This window comes from Salarias fasciatus, chromosome 1, assembly GCF_902148845.1.
Source record: "Salarias fasciatus chromosome 1, fSalaFa1.1, whole genome shotgun sequence".
NCBI classification, from domain to species: domain Eukaryota; kingdom Metazoa; phylum Chordata; class Actinopteri; order Blenniiformes; family Blenniidae; genus Salarias; species Salarias fasciatus.
In genome coordinates, this window is record NC_043745.1 from 11,532,988 (window position 1) to 11,554,667 (window position 21,680).

General features: G+C 46.2%; 1 protein-coding gene across 1 annotated transcript in view; it reads left to right on the forward strand.

The window, feature by feature from the left end:
- nkd1 (NKD inhibitor of WNT signaling pathway 1) overlaps positions 1 to 20,918 on the forward strand; it is a 34,215-nt gene extending 13,297 nt beyond the window's left edge. Inside the window, exons 4-10 of the mRNA XM_030092658.1 lie at positions 6,613 to 6,670; positions 10,825 to 10,928; positions 11,092 to 11,187; positions 14,632 to 14,779; positions 15,687 to 15,768; positions 16,289 to 16,416; positions 17,256 to 20,918. Coding sequence (XP_029948518.1) covers positions 6,613 to 6,670; positions 10,825 to 10,928; positions 11,092 to 11,187; positions 14,632 to 14,779; positions 15,687 to 15,768; positions 16,289 to 16,416; positions 17,256 to 17,791 — 1,152 coding nt within the window. The 3' untranslated portion in view covers positions 17,792 to 20,918. The remainder of the gene's footprint in view (positions 1 to 6,612; positions 6,671 to 10,824; positions 10,929 to 11,091; positions 11,188 to 14,631; positions 14,780 to 15,686; positions 15,769 to 16,288; positions 16,417 to 17,255) is intronic.
- Positions 20,919 to 21,680: the final 762 nt, after the last annotated feature.

Here is a 21,680-nt window from a genome sequence, read left to right on the forward strand (position 1 = left end):
TTTGATTGTTTGTTTCAATTTTGCAATGGAGCTTGATCTTTTTGGTGACATTTTGTAAATGATCTCACTTAAAAATTGCACTAATTGAAGTTTTTCTCTTGTATTGTAGCAGTTTTCTGTTGTGCCATCTAGTGGTCTGAAATGGTTCATGTTGGGTTTTTTTTGACATGTAAGTTGATTCTTAATTGAAAAAAAAAAGTACCATGGCCAGAGCTCAACTAAAATAAATACAGTCTGGGACATACTGTATTTGCTCTGGTTTCCCCAGGTTCATTCCCAGTTTATTACAAACTTGACTCGACTACTGGTCTTAAATTGACCCCTTATTGGGCTTCAATATCAGGGTTTTTTTTTTCCCATGTCCACTCGGTGAACAGAAATATCACTGTCTCTACATAGTTCTCAGTGGCACCACCTGTTGTCAACAAAAAACGTCAAGACCTTTGCCTCCTTGTGCTCCGTCAGATCCATTCCCGTCCAGCAGCAGTGGCATGCTGAGTATCTCTGCCATGCAGCAAACAGGGACTGAATGATGGAAGTTGATAGGCTAATAAAAGTGAAATCAGCTCCACGCTTCATACTGTCGGTGCTCTGATCACAAAATGAGCTCAAAGTGTAAAAAAACATAAAAACCTTCATCGGAAATGTTGCCCACTGTGTCTGACAAACTTTCAGAGGAGGTCCTGATGTAAAGGCCGTTACGTCCCAGTGAGAGCAGGCAGACTCGGAGGAGGTTCGCCGCTCGTTCCCACTCTGCCTCGCTCTTCCCGTGTCACTGCTCGCTGTCATGGCGGCACGGCCGCGCCGAGTCCCGCAGTGCCCAAGGTGTTTTCTCACAGCGGCGGGGGGACGGGACGGAGCAGGAGGCGCCCAGCCGCAGTTCTAATGAGATTTTTCCTGGGTTTTGATGGAGTGCCAGTAGTGCAGCCATCGCTCTGGAGGCCTGCCTCCGCTGAGCTCTGGCGTGCGATCAGGGGGAGCTGTCGTCGGCCGCATAAATTGTCAGCCTGTGCGGTGGGTCATGGAGGCAGACAGCGCAGAGACCAAGAGGCCTTGTGGGACTTTCCCACAATCACATACAAGTGCGTATTACTTGCACTCTAATGTACCCTTTCATTCAAACACAGACACTGTAAAAAACAAAAAACAAAAAGAAAAACAACAAAGCATAAAAAAACCACAAAAAAAAAAAAAAAAACAGCCCAGCGGGTTTACTGTATGTGTGAGGATGACGCTAACGGCAACTTTCTGTCTCAACTCACCAAGTCACTTCAGTGCCAGCGTGTGCTCCAAGTCGCTCTTACTCGTACTCAGTCTCCTGCTGCTTTCAGGGGAATGAGACGAAAACACAACAAGAGATGCCAAATTGAATGTCAAAAACTCTTCATAACCTACGTTGCCTCAGTGGTGCCCTCACTGAGTGGAGCACTGCTTCAGAGCTCATCATTTCATGATCCATGCTTATCAGATTGAATATTTAACGTTATTCCAAGCAGTTGTACTGTGTTGTTCGGGCGTCTGCCTTTCAGCGTGAGCCAAGATGGGGAAATTCCATGCTCTTTGTGCCACCGACTCTAAAATTGATGGCAATATAATTCACAGCTTTATTCATTTATTGGCCAATTTTATGAAGGTCTGTCGAGAAAGCAAGACTCGGAATTCCCAAACTCGCAGGATGCTACTTCCTTATGAAGAAAAGTTTATTAGGTAACAAACACTAAGGACACGTCCAATATAGCTCTTTGTGTTTCAGCAAATAAACACATTAAACCAAATTTAATGATAAAAATGGGACTTCAGATGCACAGGCAACACAGTAGCAGAGCTGCATGAACTCTGTTAAGTCACTGAAATGATGGGAAAACGTGTACATGCTGTGAAAACAACTATATGCCAAAGTCTCACAGTATTACTTCCACCCCACATCACTGAAAATACCATGAAAACACACGGATTTAACCATTTTAGCATTGATGCAAAAAGACACGCTACTTTTTTTTCATTCATCAAGAACTGTTGGTTAGATTACTGAAAAAAAAAAAAAACATCCTTCTCCATCACGTCAGTGAGCGGATAGTTTTGTGAAGAAGTCCACCACCTTAAGAGGGGTTGACTGGTTACAGTTCTGAGAGAAAATGTGCCGTATTTATCCAATAAATGTTATTATTGTTTTAAATGTGCACATCTGAATCCATATTTCCAAAGTCGCCATTGATGAGGTTTGCCGAACGGCTCCCATGGCCAAGCTAAACAAGGCTTGAGGCTGGCGGGCCGCGTCGATGGGATGTTGTAATGAGGCCAGCACACTATGTTCTGTGTTACAGTCTGGTAATAAATCACTTTCCGTGAAGGGGATTGAACAACTTTAAAACACACTGGGGCCGTGCAATTCCTTGTCCTGAAGGCCCGTCGAAGAAGCTCTGAAGGGTCTGGCTGCGATTGAAAGCAAAACGCTTCATGCTTTGGTTTCCACAGAACATTTAACATCATGTCTGGAAAATTATTTTAGCCAGTTCCCGAGTGAAGGCGAGAGATGCTTGTTTGTGCCTGGAGGCCTGCGCCCCTGACCGTGTCCTGCAGGGCCGCGGGGAAGTGACTCCTCACTGTAGCTTTCAGCAGGTCGGACCTCAGGCTGCGAGGGCGAAGAACAAAATGACCAAACTCCGCGGCAGCCAGTGCCGAGTGGAGTCAATCGGCAGTACAGCTCTGTCACAAAGGGTTGCTTTTATAGTGGCGGCATTGTCTCCACGTTTGCCACCACACAAGTTGCAGTGGAGTCAGTGGGGGTAGAAGGCCGAGGTGGCCTCCCCTCCTTCCAGAGCTCTCCCACAGTGACCTCTGACCTCTGCATTAGCGGGAGTCACATAGAAACCCCTCAGTGACTCTTGCAGGGTGAGAAAAAAAACAAAGAAAAGCTGGATGGCCCTTTTGTGGTTGCCGTTTTACATGCACATAGTTCTGAGGATCACTGTGGACACGTACCCTGTGTGCCAGGCTTTAATGAGAGGCGGGTTTTCTCATTTCTCTCCCTCTCAAAGCTAAGTGTTTGTAAATGTTGCGTCAGTCCGGCCTCGTCTCCACTCATTAGTGGAGGAATGACTCTAGACGGAGATGACCAGCCACACAGTTTTGGGCAAGTCCATGCTGAGCGTTTCCATTTCAAGCTAAACTGAAGGGAACGATAACAAGGCTTTTATTCTCTGTGGCTCAACAAGCTGGACTGGTTTCCTTTCGTGTCTTAAGATCAGCCACAACTGCTTTATCTGTAATACTATGCCGAAGATTTTCACTGGTCTTTTTTATCAGTCCACCCAACTGATTAGTGTGTGTGTTGAAAATCACATTAGGCCTGTCAAACATTCTTAATTTGAAATGATAACTATGTGAAGAAATATGTTTCTTTCCTGTTAGTCATGCTGTCTTCAATGAACCCAAGTTTTTAGCATTTTAGTGGAGTTATTCATTCAGATCCTGAGTGAGAGCTGGATCTAGCAGGGAATCAGTTACTCAACTAAACAAGGAAATAATCTAGTGTTTTGTTTTTAATTTAGACAGGATTGAAGATTTATATTTTTCTTGTAGCTGTGAATAGTAAGTCCAAAAATATTGTTTTCGTTATTAGAAACCCTTATTATTCTTCACCATCACACACAAAAAAAAACGTTCATTCATCAATCGTTTCATTGTCTTGGACCAGTTGGCTGCTGGGAAAAGCAGGAAACTGCTTATTTTTAGAACTTGTTCAGACTGTTTTGTTGATCTGATCAATCACTGCCAAAGCATGAAACAAAAACGCCGCGCTCAAAAGTGTGTGTGACATTTTGCATGACGAGGGAAAGTGGGCCTACAAGGAACGATGAGAAATAGTTGTTTTGTTTTCCAGCATAAGAACAATTCCACTGACTTTTTTTTTTTTGCTGTTGTGTATATCTATTACCGTGTGGTAGTCAGTCTCTTCATCAAGGGAGGAAGTGTGTGTATGTGTATGTGTGTGTGTGTGTGTGTGTGCGTGCGTGATGAAAAAAGAAAAGGAAGCATGGGATACTTTCTTCATAACACTGACCAGAGCAAATCCCAGAGTGACTCCGGCGTGCTAATAATACGGCTCTCATCCATCACCACAGACAACAACCAATTAGTACATTCCTCTTCCCCCGTTTTCTCATGTTCTTGGCTAACCCCTCAATAATTTTGGACCATTCATCAAAAAAAACTGAAACACGGTCCAGAGTGTGTGTGTGTGTGTGTGTGTGTGTGTGGAATCAAAGGAATGTTTATTATGGAGCGATTGTATTTTCTGTTGGGCTCAGTGGAAAAAAGAAGAGGCCAGTGTCAGCGATACCATGATTTAATTTACACACTGATGGATGATGTCCGGGATGTGTCAGAGCGGGTCGGCACGCAGCAGCAGCAGCAGACAACGACTCCCCTCCGTGACTTTCCTTCTGATCCGGCGTGGAAAGAAAAGTGAGCTGGTGTATTGACAGGAAGGGAAGACGACGAGATGGAACTTTGAGTAACTTTATCCAATAATTACGCCATGTTGTTCTCTGTAATTCTTGGGTTTACTGTATCAGTGCAGCATTGACAACTAGTGATTAACCTGTGACAGCTGCCTCCAACAAGAACCTAAACTATGCGTCGGCAAAGCCTTTCCCCAAGAAAACAACATTTTACAAAGCTTATATTTACTTTTTCATCACAGTTTCCATCACAAATGTGGGCTTTTAAAGAAAACTGCTGAAAGTTTTCACCACTGTGCATCAACATGGTCGGGACCATTACAAGGGCTTGTAAAAGCAGCCGCCTTCTGTTTAACTTTGAGGACTTTTCAACCTGTGGAGGAGTCAGTTAGGCCGGTAAATGAAGTCCTGCTTAAATTAAAGGTGCATTGTCAAAACAAATCATCTGTTCATTTTTGGCTTTAATAACTAGCATAATCTTTCAGGTTTTTTCCTCCAGTAGGTGTGAGGGGTAGCGGAGTTCTGGAGGGTGGTTTAACAAGGTTGTATGTGCAAGTTCACTGGTATTGTCAAGTCAGCACTCTGAGTCCCTGAGCAAGTCAACAGTGCACCTGAATGTCTCTTCTTTAACCACATAGGTGGAGCACTGGCTGCTGCTTGCGCTGATAAATGTGGCAATAGCACCAAAACATGATTGAGGCTCTCGGCTGAGTGATCTTTCCTGCTCAGATGAGTAAACGCGTGAATGTAGTGAACACAGATTATATCACGCTTGTTTTATGATGTTTTGGCCGCCTCAGGCACTGCTTATTGTTGTAGATGGTCGATGTTATCACATCGACAAGTTAGAAGATTTACATTGAGGTCATGTTAGAAACCAGAGCAGTATCTTTATGACAAATGTGACATGGAGCATAGCTCTTCTTTTGTTTGTGAGCTTGTGGATCTGGTATCTTTTTTTCTTGAGTCTGTTCCTGAGGCGCTCTGGTGACCCTTTTATCACTCGGAAGCCGAGCAGTGGCAGACCTGCCATTAAGCCATATTGGAATGCGTGTTGACCCGTTTACACTATCAGCAACCACAGGTTTATCTCGGGGTTCCTGTTTTTGGGCATCAGTCTGGCAGTTTGCTGTATTCTCTTCCCGGGGCCACCCACAGCGTCGCAGTGGGGTTGAGGAGGGAAGGATCACGCCATCTGACCTTCTACCTCTGTGGATTACACTAAGACCCCCTCTCATGCTTCCAGAGCCTTGCTTCTGACACTTTCATGACCACACTTTTGTGTATGAGTAATAAAAACGTATGCTCTCTACTCAGCCGTCCACAAGAAGACGCTCTGTGACATTAACCATCACCAGTCATATGTTCTGTCTCTGCAGGATCTGTGCTGTTTGTCTTGTTTTGGACTCTTGGAAATTCTTTCCCAGTAGTTTGCGTACAGTGGAAAAGTTGTGGGTGGGTCTGTGAATGCGTGTGTATGTGTTGGACCGTGTGTGTGTGTGTGTGTGTGTGCGTGTGTGTGCGGATGTGTGCATGTATGTGTGATTGTCAGTCTGTGAGTAATGGTTTTTCAGCCAGATGAATGTCATGCCACATGGATACCTGAGCCAGACTTTTTCCGTGGCGGGGCTGGGGATCACATGTCCCTGCAGTCTCTGTGGTATGCACTAACAGACAGGGCTGCCAGGAGAGGGGTCCCGGGTGAAAACGGCCTGGGATTAAAAAAGAAGAAAAAAGAAAACATGCCTCTGGGTGTATAACTTCAGCGACAGAAAATAGCGCCACTACAGACCATCTTTGCCCGAATCTGCTCCTCAGCTGGGGGCAGTCATTTAGATTTTTCCTTTCATAGTCTCAAATCTGACCGTCTGTCGTCTGCTTAGTGTGTCGCTATCCTGCAATTACAGTCCCTTTAAAGTCTCTGCTGCAGTTTGAGCTCGGCGCACAGTTGTCAAACTTCATATATAGATGTATAAACACTGTAATTTCAACTCAAGCTTGTCACACTGCGCTGCACAGCAACGGTGTGGATTTGCATCGTTAAACATGTTTGTTTTTATGTGACAAGAATACGATGATCTCTCTTTTATGTGACTTGAAATTGATATACTGTATGTGACTTATTTTCTCTCTTTTTTTCTGCTCGCAGGACTCTATGGATGACACATGTGCTCAGGGGATTGGAGCAGAGCATTATCGCCTGGAAGGTAGACCCGGTGCCTTTTTATCCATTTTCCTTCTTGATGAAATGATCGAATCTGTTGCTTCATTTGAAAAACATTTGGAATCAGTCGTAATGTGTATGTGTGGCTCTTTGATTTAGCGGTTCATCCTCTCCCTTCAGTTCCACGCCCACTCTAAGCCCCAGCAATGTGCTGATGAGGTCCCCTTTACCTTCCCTCCCACATCCCTGCCTTCTTCATCTCTCATCCGCCGACCCCCCCCTCCCAGCGGTGCTCTGCAAAGTGCCTCCATTCCCCCATGTCTTCCCCCCAATGTGATGTGATCCTGGATTAAGAGCTCTGGAAGGAGAAAGTCTCTCCCTCCCTTTTAAAGACAGGATTGGACGTGAGGTGCAGGCAGAAATAGGGAGTAAAAGGAGATCAGCCAAGAATTTAGGAGGAAAAATGACTTATATATTTTTTTTTTGCATGAACTGATAATATCGGAGTGGAGTTGATTTTCGGTCCCTGGGCTGAGCCAAAGTATGGGCCAAGTGTTTGCTAATCAGACCGATTTTCTGTTGATTCACTGTGATTAACTGGCAGAAGCTTAAATAACTTGCCTCAATGGGAGATTAACTGGTGAATGAGTGAATAGTTTGACAATCCTACTCAGGAAATGCTGCTTTTGATGAGTTTGGCCTGAGGGTAGGCACATGTGAGTGTTGGTTATCCAGCTCAAGTTGTTTCCTTATTTTTCCTTGAGGATGTTGCTGCGGTCATGTCTCATTGAGATAAGACAGTCTTAATTCAGGAAGGCGTTTTGTACGTCCTCGGGCAAACTCAGTCCCAAATGAAGACAGCTGTGGGGGATTTATGACGTCCCCTGGCATCGGCTGCTCTCGGCTCTCTGATAGATCTGTTGTCCGCAGATCCCCACAAATGGAGGAAAAGTATCCGAGAGGAAACAGGAAAGGGCAAACAAAGTATCACAGCCAACACAGATGAAAGCCGTGTTTCGTCTGTGTGTATAGACACACATCCAAATATGTTGTGTGGGATTGAAAGTCATTTTACTGCAAACATTTTGGAAGCGTAAAGAAGAGCTTGACGGTGATGGAGAGTTGATGTAAATAAGGAAGTAATCTAACTCAACAGCTTTACCATCAGTGCCTCGTGTGGTTGCAGTGATGGGGCAATAACAGCCACTCTGCTAAATACTAACTACCCCCCTGCTTATTGTGCTGGTCAAACTGTTTGATGACAGCCAAAGCAGCCCTCGGGTCAATCTGGAAAAGCTTTTTGATGCTCCCAGCAGGCAGCTGGTTTTCTTCCACAAGTGTAATCGGAGCTGAAAGTGTGTCTGTGGAATCTGATCCCCACTACTATTAATTATTTTAGGTGCGTGTGCTGTTTGTGAGTGAAGTTATTTATGCTGAAGTAGTAGAAAACATTACCTTCATCCACACAGACGGTCCCATCCTGAAATCACTCGGGCATCCGGCGTTTTGTTGTGAAGCGGAGACGGGCCCAGTTATGTGTAATACAGTATCCTCGCTAAGCCGGGTGTGATTGCTCGCAGTGTGTGGCAGCTTTCCCAACCTGTGTGTGTGTGTGTGTGTGTGTGTGTGTGTGTGTGTGTGTGTGTGTGTGTGTGTGTGTGTGTATACAGTGTCTGCCTGCACGTGTGTAGCAAGGCTGCTGGAACAGGCCTGGCATGAAGGGTGCCAGCCTCGGCTGCCCTCGTCTTGCCCCTCAGATCTGATGTGCAGCCAAGCCCCTGGCGGCGGCTTCACTCATAAAGAGCCGGCTTATGTCTGCGATGGGGAGGGGGTCAGAGGGGGAGGAGGGTGATAGCAGATTACTGTTACTCCTCCCGGCATTTCATTAGCTCCGAGATAAGCATCTCCCCACCATATTGAGCCTGCTACGGAACAGATTTGCCCTCGCACACAATGTTCCCTTTGAGCACCTCAGATGATCAAACAGCGGGACCCCGAATGCTGCTCCTCTCCAAAAAGTTGGTAAAAGCTCCCTGGGATGATGCCTTTCATTTCTGGCATTTTCCCCTGCCCAGGGATGAGACAGGTCCGCTTTGATCTGCTTTGGATCGGGAGGAAAGAAATTGGGCTGTTGTGTCTGCTCCGTTGGCGAGCAAACAAACACTGTTTCAGATTTGACTTGGCTTAATTAATTAGTGATTCTGTTTTACAGCCGGTCTGATCCTCTTCCAAAAGGTTTGAGAATGGAACTTCAAAGTGTGGCGGGAGGAGAGCGGAGCGAGGAGGGGAGGGGGGAGGAGAGGAAGAAGAGGGGTGTGGTCTGTGTGGCTTTGTGGGTGTGTGCAGCCTGCAGGACTTTGATTGGATTTGGGGAGTAGTGGGGGGATAGCGATGAAAGCTAAACGACCAGAGGTGAAACACGGCGGAGGGGGCGGGGGTGGGATGAGGCAAGAAGACGCTCCACCGAAAAAATAATTCACAAGCGGCGACGTGTCGGGGTAACTGTAACTCACCGTGGCTTGTAAAGGAGCCGCCGCGAACACCTCCCAAATCTCAGACGCATGTTTGCGTGTATCTGCGGTCTCGAGTGTCAAACAAATGCTGGATTTCAAAGCAGAGAAGGATATCCGCTGGCATTAGATCTGGGCCTTCATCCAGCTGTGAAACTGAAACATCCAACCAGACAGCGACAGCTATTTATGTCCTGAAGGGTGGGCAAGCCTATGAAATAGAGCAATCCTAAAAACACGCCACTTTTAGCTGTGACCGCCAACCATGTGATTTCAACAATATCTAATATACACACAACTCCTTCACACATTCCAACTTTTAATCTTTCTAAAATAGTAGTTTATGCTTGACAGTTGTAACAAATTCTTCCTAAGGAAGGTAGAAGTACTTGTAGCTCAGTACCTGCCATCTATGAATATTGCGTACGCCTACAGTGCTTCATTGTGATTGATATTTTCTATTTTACTAATATTTTTCTTCTTTCTTGAGTGATTTTACTTCTTTTCGTATCTCAAGCCTTTTTCTCCATTTTGGTAGGGCAGATAGATCTTAGATATCAGGACATCATTCTCACTTTGAAGCTTGTTTTGGAAAACCGGTGTTCAGTTTATGGAAACAACGATGAATGAAATCCACAGGAGTGGATGTGGCCGTCACTTTAAAGGGGTAAAAAGTGCATGTGGCAGAATAGATCTCCTGGCGGACTTCCTGGCGGCGCTGTACGTCTGGATGGTAATGTACGGTGAATGTCATTCCAATGAAAAGATGAGCTCTGCTGCACTGCGCCGCCGACTCGAGGGCCTCCTATAGACCTTTTGATGTTCACATGCTGTTTCAGTTCCACCACTTATATTCGAAAGCCAATTGCCATATTCCGTCATGTTTTAGGCATGTTAAACCTTTCAGATTCGTGTTTGACATCCCCGCTCTGTGAGAGCCCATTGGGATGTGCACATAATAGCTTTCAGCTCCAAACCGCTACGATGGAGCAGCTTTTGTCATTAGAGAATTAGTGCTGTCACAGAATCAGAGGTATTTCTCTACACTGCATTGACACCTTGATTTCAGTTTCTGCCTTGAAGTTGCTGGTTTGATTTTATTGTTTCTGCTCTCTGGAATATAATGCAGAGATGATCGGATTTTTATTTGTTAAGCTTAAATCCTTTTATGGTTAAGTTTTCAGAATGTCACCATGTACCTCAGCAAAATGTCTTTTTTAAATTCTTTTTTAAAAAAATTTTAAGTGTGGGAGTGCGTTGCCACGTTCACCCTCTGTACGCCCAGACAGTAAATAGAAGAAAAATAAAAAAAAAAACAATAAATGGATCCAAAATCTAAATTATGACTTGTGATGTGCAAAGCAGTGATGCTTTATCGCTTACACTGAACTTATCAGCCTCTGTGTGATATACTGTTGCGCTTAAAGATGTTAAAACAATTCCAAAAACGCAATTTCAGAGTGAGGAAAACGAGCGAATGTGATCATTTCCATCCAGAACCACTAGAATGTGTAACATGTCTTAATTGCGTCTGCCAAACCGGGAAGTCAGGGCTTACAAGAAACACTTGAAGGCGACGTCGTATCCTCAGGTTATGACTGCACCCAGTGTTTCCATCCTCAGGCTCTCTCTTTTATCTTTCTGTGTGTGTGCGTGTGCGTGCGCGTGTGTGCGTGTGTCGCTGCAGTGGCTTTACCCCCGGAGAAGACAGACAGCTGCTGTGTGGAGGAGAAGATGCAGGAGAGGGACAGCCAATCCCCCGCAGGGCCGCAGAAGCAGCTCCAGTTTGAAGTGAGTGTCAACACAGAACGGGACGTTTATTACACCCCCTCCTCCCCCGCCCCCGCCCCCCTCCCGCCGGGTGAAAGTAGGCCAGTGGTCGGATAAGCAGGAGACACACACACACACACTCTCCCACGCGCGGCGTGACGCCGGGATCACTGTGCTGTTTCAGGAGCTGGAGTGCGCCGTGTCCGTGGAGGAGGACAACCGACAGGAGTGGACCTTCACCCTCTACGACTTTGACAACAGTGGAAAAGTCACCAGAGAGGTAATCACCATCTGCTCCCAGCAGGGATGAAACTGAAATGAGCTAGAAAAAAAAAGATTAAATGAACAATAAAAAGCATAATAGAAATCAGTCACCACAGCTTGTTTTACATTGTATTACTGTTGGTTGGATTTGCATCAAGGCTCCACAGTAAATGTGAAAAGATTAATAACTACAATGAGTTATTCACAAATAAATACCGAGCATGAACAGAGACAGTTTATTCCAGTCCATGTTCAAGGTAAGATGACACAAGTTGCTCAAACACTTTGAATGAAGATTTTACTGTCACGGGTGGATTTGTCCGTTCATAAGGGACAGTTAACGTCAAAAATGGTTTTCTAGATACTTTTTGTTTTTTAGCAGGGAGAAAGTCTGAAAAAAAAGTTGAACGAAAGTTGTATCTTGTAGTGCCAGTAGCAACAGTAGCTGCTAAAAAGGATCATGAAGTGTATGAGTATCAGTATATATCCGTATATATATTTGTAATTTTTAGTGCTGTCAGTTTTAATCGCATTGATCACAATTTAATCGCATTGATCGCAATTTAATCGCATTGATCGCAATTAATCGTGATTAATTCATGGAAAACTGTCAACAATTAACTTTTTTTAAAGTAGAGATTAATCGCAATGAAGAATCTAATCCTCATAAATCAGTCCCAATGTCAGGAAAAACACTATTATCCTCTAGTTCTTTTCTTTGACCCAATTGGCAGACCTCAATGGATTAATCGCGATTAAAACTGACAGCACTAGTAATTTTACATTTGTGAGGAAATATTTTTGATATTTTGTGTTTGTCCAGTGACATATCCTCTCAGCAGATCCTGGCATAGCCAAATCTAGCTAAATACACATGTTGCCCCTTAGACGTTTCTCAAACTCCGCCTATAAGATGCACTGGAAAATGGATTGGATCCAGTGGAACAGTTAAAAAAAACACATTGACTATTTTTCAGTTGCAAGATTGCAGGTTCGATCCAAGACACTGAATTGAAGTAGCATGTTGGTTCACTTTCTCAGGTAAAACAGATTGAAATAATATCCAGAAAAAGTTGGTGAAGAATAAACTCAGTTTGTGTGTGTTTGTGTGACGACGGTGTTTGAAGTACATTTTCCACGGTACAGTGGAGCAACCTCCTGCCATCCTCTGGAAAAGAATCGGTAACTTTCCCGTTTGTTTCTTCTGGTTTGGCCACACCCAGAAGAAGAGCAGAGTAGCAAAAGCTCCCACGCCAATCTCGCTCATTCGGAACCGAATCCAGCAGCGCCGGTGCATTTCCGCTCCTGCGAGGCACCTTGTGGCTTGTGTCTGCCTGGTACAGATCTGAGGAAACATCCAATGTTTTTTTGAGAACAACTTGAAACGGCTGAAAAGAGACTGGAGCTGTCCTCTGTGTGGTTGGCAGTGCAAGTTTTTTTGGCGTTGCCTGCGGCTCCGCGGCTCATGAGACGGCAGGCGGCGGCGGCTTGGAGTGGGGGGCGGGGGGGAAGAAAAGCTTTCTTCTCCAACTTCTTCTTCTTTTTTTTTAAATCTCTTCTCACAAATAAAAAGAGGAAAACCAAAAATGACACAGGAAGCTTTTATTTTATTTTATTTTTTAATTTTTTTTTTCCCCCCCCCCTTACTGTTCGTCTGCGTCTAAAAGCGGTATGTGGAACCAGTCCCCGAAGAATTCATAATAGTCCCCCTTTTATGAGTCAGAGTGGTAAAAGTGTGTAAAAATCCTGCTGTTGCGTTTGTGTGGCTCGGGCTTAATTCTTCTGTCAAAGGAGCTCTTATGGCGGCACTGTGCTACTTCCAGAGGTAAACCACCCAGGACAGCTGAGATACAGTACATGACATGAGTCAGTGCTTTCCACTTCCATACCTGCTGAACTTTTTATGGGCAATTAGAGTTTGATTTGTTATGAAAAGACCCAGAGCATTAGCTGGTAGTCAGGAGGGGCTCGTAAGCTCGGCGCGGCGCAGAAAAAACACTCATCGGTGCAGAATGTGGCTTCGAAACGGCCACAAGAGACGAAACATAGACTGCCCTCACTGATTGGAGGCTGAGGTACCAAACCTGGACGATTCAGCAGAAAACACACTCCATTCTCTGCTCTGGGTTCACTTGTCTTTGTTCCTCTCCATTTATTGACGGTGCAATTCCAGATATTCAGTAGAGATTGGGGGATTCATTGGAGAAAGTTCAGAGCTCACCGCTGTAAGCATGAGTCCTATCAGGCCTGGCAGCTCTGCCGTCCTCCTGTGCTGCTACACACACGTTTGTTTTTATGGATTTATAAGTTTACGCCCCGTCTGATTGCTGATGTCGGTGTTCCTCTGTTCACTGTTCTCTGAGTCACTTCTCTAAATTCCTCGCGAGCACGCCATTCATTATGCATGCTTTTAATGCATAAAACGGCAGATTCTAGGACTCATGGAGGGTACTCACGACAGTACTCTCCCTTTCTTTTTACTCTATTCTTTTTCAGTGCTTCAGTTCAGTGCTTTAATGTCAGTGAACATCTGAAGAACTGCGATACTTTGTCCATGCACTAGATAGTGAAGCTTCTCAAACATGAAGATAAAGAATGTAAAGTAGTCTTTCTTGGAATAATTAAATAAAAATCTGCAAATGGGTTAACATTTAAATAAATAAGGACTTTTAAGTAATAAGAGATCTATAAATTAGCTCCAAAATCTCAATTTTGAAGTGTGAAGAAGGTGTGATGTGAAGGAGGGATTAGCTGCTCAGCTCTAATTTAGTCTTTACTAAGCTACTCTACCGATGGATCACGCCAGAATTAGTCAAGTATTTTGTTCATCTTTAAAGTCTTCCTTTGCATTTTTCCAGCAACGTATTTCTTACTTGAAGAAGATTACAAATAAAGTCTTTTTTTTATGTAAACAGAGGTAAAAGCTGAGGTTTTATGGTCCATCAAGTGTCTATTCAAATGCTCAAATTGATCTTGCCAACCCAAAAAAGAACTCACGACTTCTTCTCTATTTTTTTTTTGTATGCGCACAGAAAAATAAATATCTCGGTGAACAAGAAGGGATAAAAAAACGTAGTATGATTCCAACATTGTGGCTGAAATATTGCATTGGCCTCTGCATGGCTTTTTCTTTCATAATGATGTTTTCCACTCAATTATGTTTCTTTTCTGCCAAAATCGAGTAAATGCCACACAGGCATTTGCACGATCGAGTGGATGGCACTCATTTTGTGGTGATACGCATTCCTTTTTTTAAATTTTTTTTTTTTTTTTTTCTTCGGACTGGAGGAATGAACTCAAATGACTTTTTAGATATTCTGGTGCACGCTGAAACATTCTCACTCATTTTCCCTTTTTGAGGTAAATTTGAAGAAATGGTTAACAGAAGGTTCTGGAAACTCTTGCCAAGGTTTCAGGTGAAGCGGGATGCTGTGCTCACCTCCTCTCCTCTGCCCTGCAGGACATCACCAGCCTGCTCCACACCATCTACGAGGTTGTGGACGCCTCCGTCAACCACTCGCCCGGCAGCAGCAAGACGCTGCGGGTCAAGCTCTCCGTGGCGCCCGACTCCAGCCAGCGGTGGAGGAGCTGCACGCAGGGCGCGGCAGGTAGAGCCAGCGTCGTCGCCGCCGCCGTGGGTGGGAGCGGAGGAAGGGGCGGGGGGGGCCGAGGGCACTCGGGGGTCCCTCTTGTGTTGCCTGCTGTCAGCTCACCCAGAGACGTGTTTGTTGTCGTGCAGAAAGGCGCCTGCTTCAGGCCTGTCACAGCTTTGTTCCTCGCAGTCTCGGCGTCGCTCCATCTCTCCCACTCAATGGGGTTCATTTTTAATGATGGGGGGTGTGACAGAGCCAAGAGAGGGGGTCCCCCCCTCCCCTCTCCCTCAGCGCCTTCAAATAGTCTGAAAGAAACCTTAAGAGATGTGCCGAGTCCTTTTGATAACCACAGCCATTTTTCTTTTCTCCAAAGTTTCCTTTTCTTCCCCCCTCTACTCTTCATCCCCCTCCCTTCTCAGAGCTGCCGGGAAAATATAGCTGCGTTCAACTTAACTTTTCTCACTGACGACTTGGTAAACAAGTAGTCAGGGAAAAATATCTCAAAAAGTATATATTCCTGCGTGTTTGGATCCTATTGTTTTGGCTATAAATATCTGTCAAGAGATTCAGACAGAGCAGGCTTTGAAAGTATTGCTGGTTGCCTTCATGCTAATTTCAAACTGCATCAGATCTCACGTCCTTAATGAACTATTTCTGAAGTCTGCATGTTTTTTATTTCATTCTGCTCCTTATAAGAGGCTGAGAGTTGAAAATAGAATAAATGAAGCATTGTTGTTTTTCTTTTTCTATAGATCTTCAAAGTAAAACCCCAAAACAAAGGTTGCTTTCTTCTGAGTCTGGAGCGACTGTTGTCGTGCATGCCTGCGTGCACGGGTGTGTGTGTGTGTGTGTGTGTGCGCATGTGTGACTCCTCTGTGTTGCTCTCTTTGATAATAGCCTCCTGTCTTTCACACATACGCAGACTTGCCCCACCCCAGGGAGAAAAATGACAAGTGCATCGAAGACCTCAAGACTGCAGACAAGAAGTCTCGAGCACTCCTAAGGTAAACCCGCCTCCTCTGTACACTCCAGTCTCTGTTGTGTGTGTGTGTGTGTGTGTGTGTGTGTGTGTGTGTGTGTGTGTGTGTGTGTGTGTGTGTGGTGCATGCCTGCAAAAGCGTGTTATTTTTCAGTTTTATGTCACATTCACTCTTTTTTAGCAGGAAAAAATAGATACTTGCTGTTAAAATGTGTCAGCGGCGGCGGCGGCAGTTGTTTAAGGAAGAATTCACACTTGGGTTTTGTAATAGTCTCTCCGTCTTTAATTAGCTTCGACCAGCTTGACCTCCGCGGCACTCAGGAGGAGTAAACTCGAGGGAGCGAGTCTGATCTCTCGCCGGCTCGCCGTGCTGCGGGAGCTCTCCCAGCCTGTGATTTTCCAATCACGCTCGCACTCCTCAATTACAATTACTCGGCCACTGCGTGATCATAAGGAACACTTGTTTTACTTTCTCCAAACACTGCCGTAGCGACGCTCGCCGGCCCGGACCGCTACCTAATGAGAGGTGCCGCTTGTGTCCGCAGGCGCCACCACAGCGACCACCACACCCAGCCTGGCTGCCAGCGCCACTGTGTGGATGAGAACCTGGAACGCAGGAACCACTACTTGGACCTGGCAGGGATCGAGAACTACAGTTCCCGTTTCGGAGCCGGTGAGTGGACCGGGGCCAGCGGGGAGGGAGGCTCGCAGACCGGGGCCCCTTTGAAGCCGCGTCCAGGGGCCCTCATTACTGCGGCACCTGCTTGTAGCCCATTAGGAGGAACTACCGGCCCACTGCGGCGCTTGCCAGTACAAACATCTGGGCTCAGGCGAGCACAATACATCAAGTGTTCGAAGCTAAAGCCCCATCAACAGAACAGCCTGTTGTGAAGTGAAATATTAGGTCTAATAAGCAGCAGCCTTGATCTGGTGCTCCGTGATGACATGTTATGGTTTTAATGTTGCTTTTGTCAGGAAAGTGCGAACAGAGATCTGTTATCTGGGTTATCTGCCTCGGAGAAAGATGCTAAAATGAGTCTGGTGGTGTCGTCACATCCAGGCTTCGAATAAAACTTTATTCAAGAGTTGTTGGTTTACTAGTTTGCTTAACTTTCAGGTTTTGGCTTTTTCCCCTTTAGTAAGATAATGATTACAATATGTGTAGCATCTTATCCAGCTCAAGGTCATGAGGTGCTGGAGTCAATCCCAGCTCTCTGTGGAGGCAAACGAAGGTCACCAGTCCATCAACCTCATACATTCACACCTCCAGACTATATCAAGTGGTTTAGACTGTGAAGAAGCAAATACAACCTCACATTCACGCCGTCTGTACGGCAGTTTTAGAGTCACAATGATTTACATGATTGTTATTAATATAATCTTATTCATCAAACGATCATCACAAGGGTTTCTCTGCTTGTAATCTGCTCCCCAGGATCAGTTTTGAGGATAAAAGCCCTCCGCTCTGCAGCCGTCTGTTGTTTTAAACATGCACCTGTGTCTCCCTCACAGCGACGACAGCCGAGCCGGCTAAAGCGGAGCCTCAGACGCGCTCGTCCAACCAGACACGTTCTCGCTCCCATGAGCCGGAAAACGGCCACTCCCATTCCCACCACCGCCGCCTGCAGCCTGCTGCGGATGCCGGCGCCACCGACGGCCCCCACCCGGTCCGGCTACGAGGTCAAGACTCAGGGAAACACGGCCTGCGCTCGCCCAAGAACCACAGCCGCACGCCTCCGGCGCAGATCAGCAGCAGCAGGGTGATGAGGAGTCGGGGTGCCCCCCCTCCTCCCGCCCTTCCCAGCCAGACCCCGCCCCATCAGTCCGCGGCGCCCTACCGCAAACACAAGCAGCGCTCCAAGGAGAGCCAGGGCTACCGGGCCTTGGGCTCCCTGGCCGCCGCAGGACCCGTGGTGGAGAAGGAGCAGGTGAGGGACCTGCCGAGCGTGCTGCTCTACGAGGGGGGGCTGGCGCAGGTGGTGCAGCGGCACGAGCACCACCACCACCACGAACACCATCACCACTACCACCACTTCTACCAGTCCTGAATGTCCACCCTGCCTGGGACAGCCCGGCACTGCTGCAGCCCCCCCAACACACACACACACACACACACACACACACCCACCCAGCACACGCTGACCGCAGGACGACTCCTCCACAAACTCTGTGCAGTGGCATTGAAGAGGACACGGCCCGGAGGAGGGGAGGATCATGGGAAGGGGGTGGGGTCAGAAAGCAGTGTGTGCAGCGGGGCTCGGGATCACAGTGACACTGGAGAGGAGGCGCAGAAGGATGAACGCTGCGGAGCGCCCTCCCCTCGCTGACTCCGTGATCCTCGGCCCGGTGAAGTCCACGGCTCCAAAGCAGCTCCGCAACACTCAGCCAGAAGGTTTCCACGGAGGCTGGAGGAACACGAGGAATCAGACTGTGATGTGCAGAAGAAAAAAAAAAACACATGAAGGAATCCAGATGATAGAAGAGCAGCGTGTGAGGTGTATGTATAAACAAAAAAAAACAACTAAAAAGGTGTGAATGTGTGAGCGTAGCAAAGATGTAGGTGCGTGTGCGTCTGAGTGTCACGACACTGGTGTCTGTGGAAAACCACTTGAAGTGCGCTCGTGGGTGCATGAGTATTTAAAGCAGGATGTCAGGCGGGCTTTTGAAGATGAAAATGAAGATTCAAGCACACAATACCCCATCAGCAAAAATGGGAAAACGAATAAAAAAATGACATGAAAGTACATGAAAAAAGAAAAAAATCAAAACAATAGAAGAGAGATCCCAAATCCGCTGCTACCTCTAATTTTATCCTAATTGTTGTTGTAATGGTGACTTTGAGAGGTTATTTTGAAATTACTTCTAATTCTGCAGTACTGAAACATTGAAAAGCTCCATAGACATTTATTGACTAACATTTTCTGTACATAAGGTATATATTGTTATCAATTTTATAAGCTTTATTGATAATGTGATATCTTTGTATTCACCATCTGAAAGCAGTTTTGTTTTGTTTGTTTTTTTCCTCACGGCCGCATTTATATAAAGACCACTAGGAGCCTCATTTGTACCTTAAAGGACACACACACACTCCTTCATTTCAGCTTTCTCACGTCAGTGTGACGGAGTGACTCAATGACTGAATGAACCCAGCAGTGCTGCTCAGTCGCTCCGCTTCATTCATCAACATCACAAAAACGGTGGTGATTGTATATTTTTAACAGCGTGGGTTAATCCGTTTCATATGGCGTATATCCGTCGTCTTTTTCTTCTGGAAGAAGCTTCTGCAACATGTCTGGTTTGTGTTTGTAGTAAAGGTCCCTTTTCTCCATAATGCTCCAACCACCAAACTGCCACATGGCCTCAGTCCCCTGACGTTGCTCTGAAGACAGTGAGACGTGTTTCATTGGTCCAAAGCGTGTGGCACAAGTGCATCTAACATGTCCAAAGTTAATTTTCCTTTCTTATTTTTAGTTTAACGGCATCTTTTCTCTCTCTCAATCTACCTTACACCTCCTAATGTTCTCCTAATGAGGGTTTGCCAGTTGGTGGAACACAGAAACAAAGAAACTGAGGTTTAGAAACTGAATTTTAGATCCAGCCTGGTGGAGGTTGCCGTGGTCGTTCATCATAAACACAGTTTGGCCTTTAGGAAACCTTTTGTTTAACTGTAATTTATGTTGGGAGATGTTTCGCTGAGCGTGCAGGTCATTTCCTCCTCTATGCTTGTTCTCGCGTTGAGGTGCTGCCGCCTCGTTTCTTTTACGCACTTTTTGTTGTTGCTCTGCTCGTAGCTGCTCTGTTGTCCTGGCTCAGCATCAGAGGGTTGCTCCCTCGGTTTCCATGGCATCTTCCCATCCCCCCCCTCCACCCCACCCGCCCCAGCTGTCAGCAGGTCTTTCACCGTGCCGCCATGTGGCCTCAGCGCTCAGCCAACACGGCTCTGTCTGTGGTGCGGCAGGGGCCAGGGCTCCTTTCAGCTGTCTCATTCCTCCGGTGCTGGATGACACTGGGCCCGGCCGGCCGTCTCCACCGGACCCATAACTCACCGCCCGCCGCCGCTCTCCTGCCAGAGACCGTCCCGGCCAGGGGATCCAGGGGAGGTCGGCTCGAGAACGCGCCTGCCTAACAGCACTGTGGTGTCACTTCAACCTGCCCTTGTGCAGCTGTAGTCTTCTCTAAGTGCCTTGCTCAAGGGCAGTCTGTCTAGAGGAAGTGAGCTGTCAGTATGTGGACCGTGGGCCCATCTTTGATTGCGTTGGTCCTTGATGAGGAGGAATGCAGCGCATGCCGGCCCCGGCCCCGCGCCGTCCCCCCTTCGCAGCTGCAGGCACCAGTCAGCCTGGACGCGTCGCCGGGCCCGGCGGGGAACCCGGCGTCGTTCCCCGAGGAGAGAGGGTGAGGAGGGGTCACAGCTGCGCTCCATACCTCGACTTCCTCCGGCTGACGCGACCGAGGGCGGCCCTCACAACGCGCCTTTTTGTGGCTGCGTTCACCTCGGAGAGCAGCCTGCGGGCGGAGAAAGGCGGCGTTGTGTCAACGGACGGCGAGCGAGGGACTGCCGGTCCTGCAGGGTGGTCTCTGAAGGAAGCTCCGTGGACCCTCGGCCTGCGGCGGTTCTCAAACTTGTTTCCCTTTTAAGCAGCTTTTCTGAACACAGAGAGTTACAATTCATTACACCTTTCCAGACTTTCCTGAAAGTCCTACTGCGAACCTGAAACCTGCTCCGTGGAGAACACCTCCGCAGCGTCAGCTGAGGGTTGGGAGAGCAATTCCTCCTCTCTTTTGTTCCATAGCCTTTTCGTAAAGGCGCACGCCGGATTCAAAAAAACCCTCATCCTGTTTCCGCTGTCTCTTCCATCTTTTACCTCAGTAATATTCAGTTTTTTTATGAGCAGTAAAAATAATCTCAGTGCTTCTTTTTGTCACTTTGACAGCAGCGCAGTCATCAACAATCCCTCTGAAACCACCAGAATTTATTTTTGTATTTGTCTATCTGGCAGGTTTTTATGTGAGCTTCAGCATAACCTTAACATTTTCAAACTATCACCCTCTGTCCTGTTGTAGAGGATTATCAGTATTCACCTCTCCATGTTATTTCAGTATCTAATGCACCACTAATTTGCTGTGTAAAACCCATTTATTATTATGTTGTTATTGGTTTTTTGTTTTTTTTTTAATCTGATGTATATAGTTGACTGCAGAAAGATTAAACCAGCATCATGTAGAAAGAATATAAGGCTTATTTATAATGAAATAACTTGTCGAGCTATCTAACTTCGCCTCCTGTCAGCTAGCATCCGCCACGCCGGTCTTCTCTTAGCAGGGAGGAGTAATGATCTGTCTCTTCACACACGCAGACACACAGTGTTTGTTGTGAACCTGTTCTCCTCCTTATCCTGCTCCCGCTCCCTGTTTCCATGACTTTTGTTTAGTTTATATTAGATTGTATTTGATTAATTGCTTTATTTATTTGATAGCAGATCTGTGCCAAGGGAAAATGCCCTTTTATTAAAGTATGAACCTGTTCCTTAAAAACCGGTTTCTGGTGTCATTATTCGATAACGGGAGGTGTGGAGGATCGTATGAACAGGACTTTTACAATAAATTCTTGTTCAATTATGGTGACATTTTGCTACTTTTGAACTTGAAGTAGGGACTAGAATTTTCACGATGAGAGACTGAGCCTTTTCAAAAGACTTCCAGAAATGGTAAGGTGCCTTTCTTTAAATGATATTACATATTCTAATGAAATGCCAGTTAATCATAATTGCACATCACTGCCGATTATTTTTATTCCTTCTTTTGAGTTGTCACCAGTCCTGATCCCACTGACTCAGCTGATTCGACTTGCTTGTAACTTTATTTTCTGAGACGGAGCTCAGGCTGATGGGACAGCGGCTGGACACCGAGGAGGAGATGAGATCCAGCAGGCAT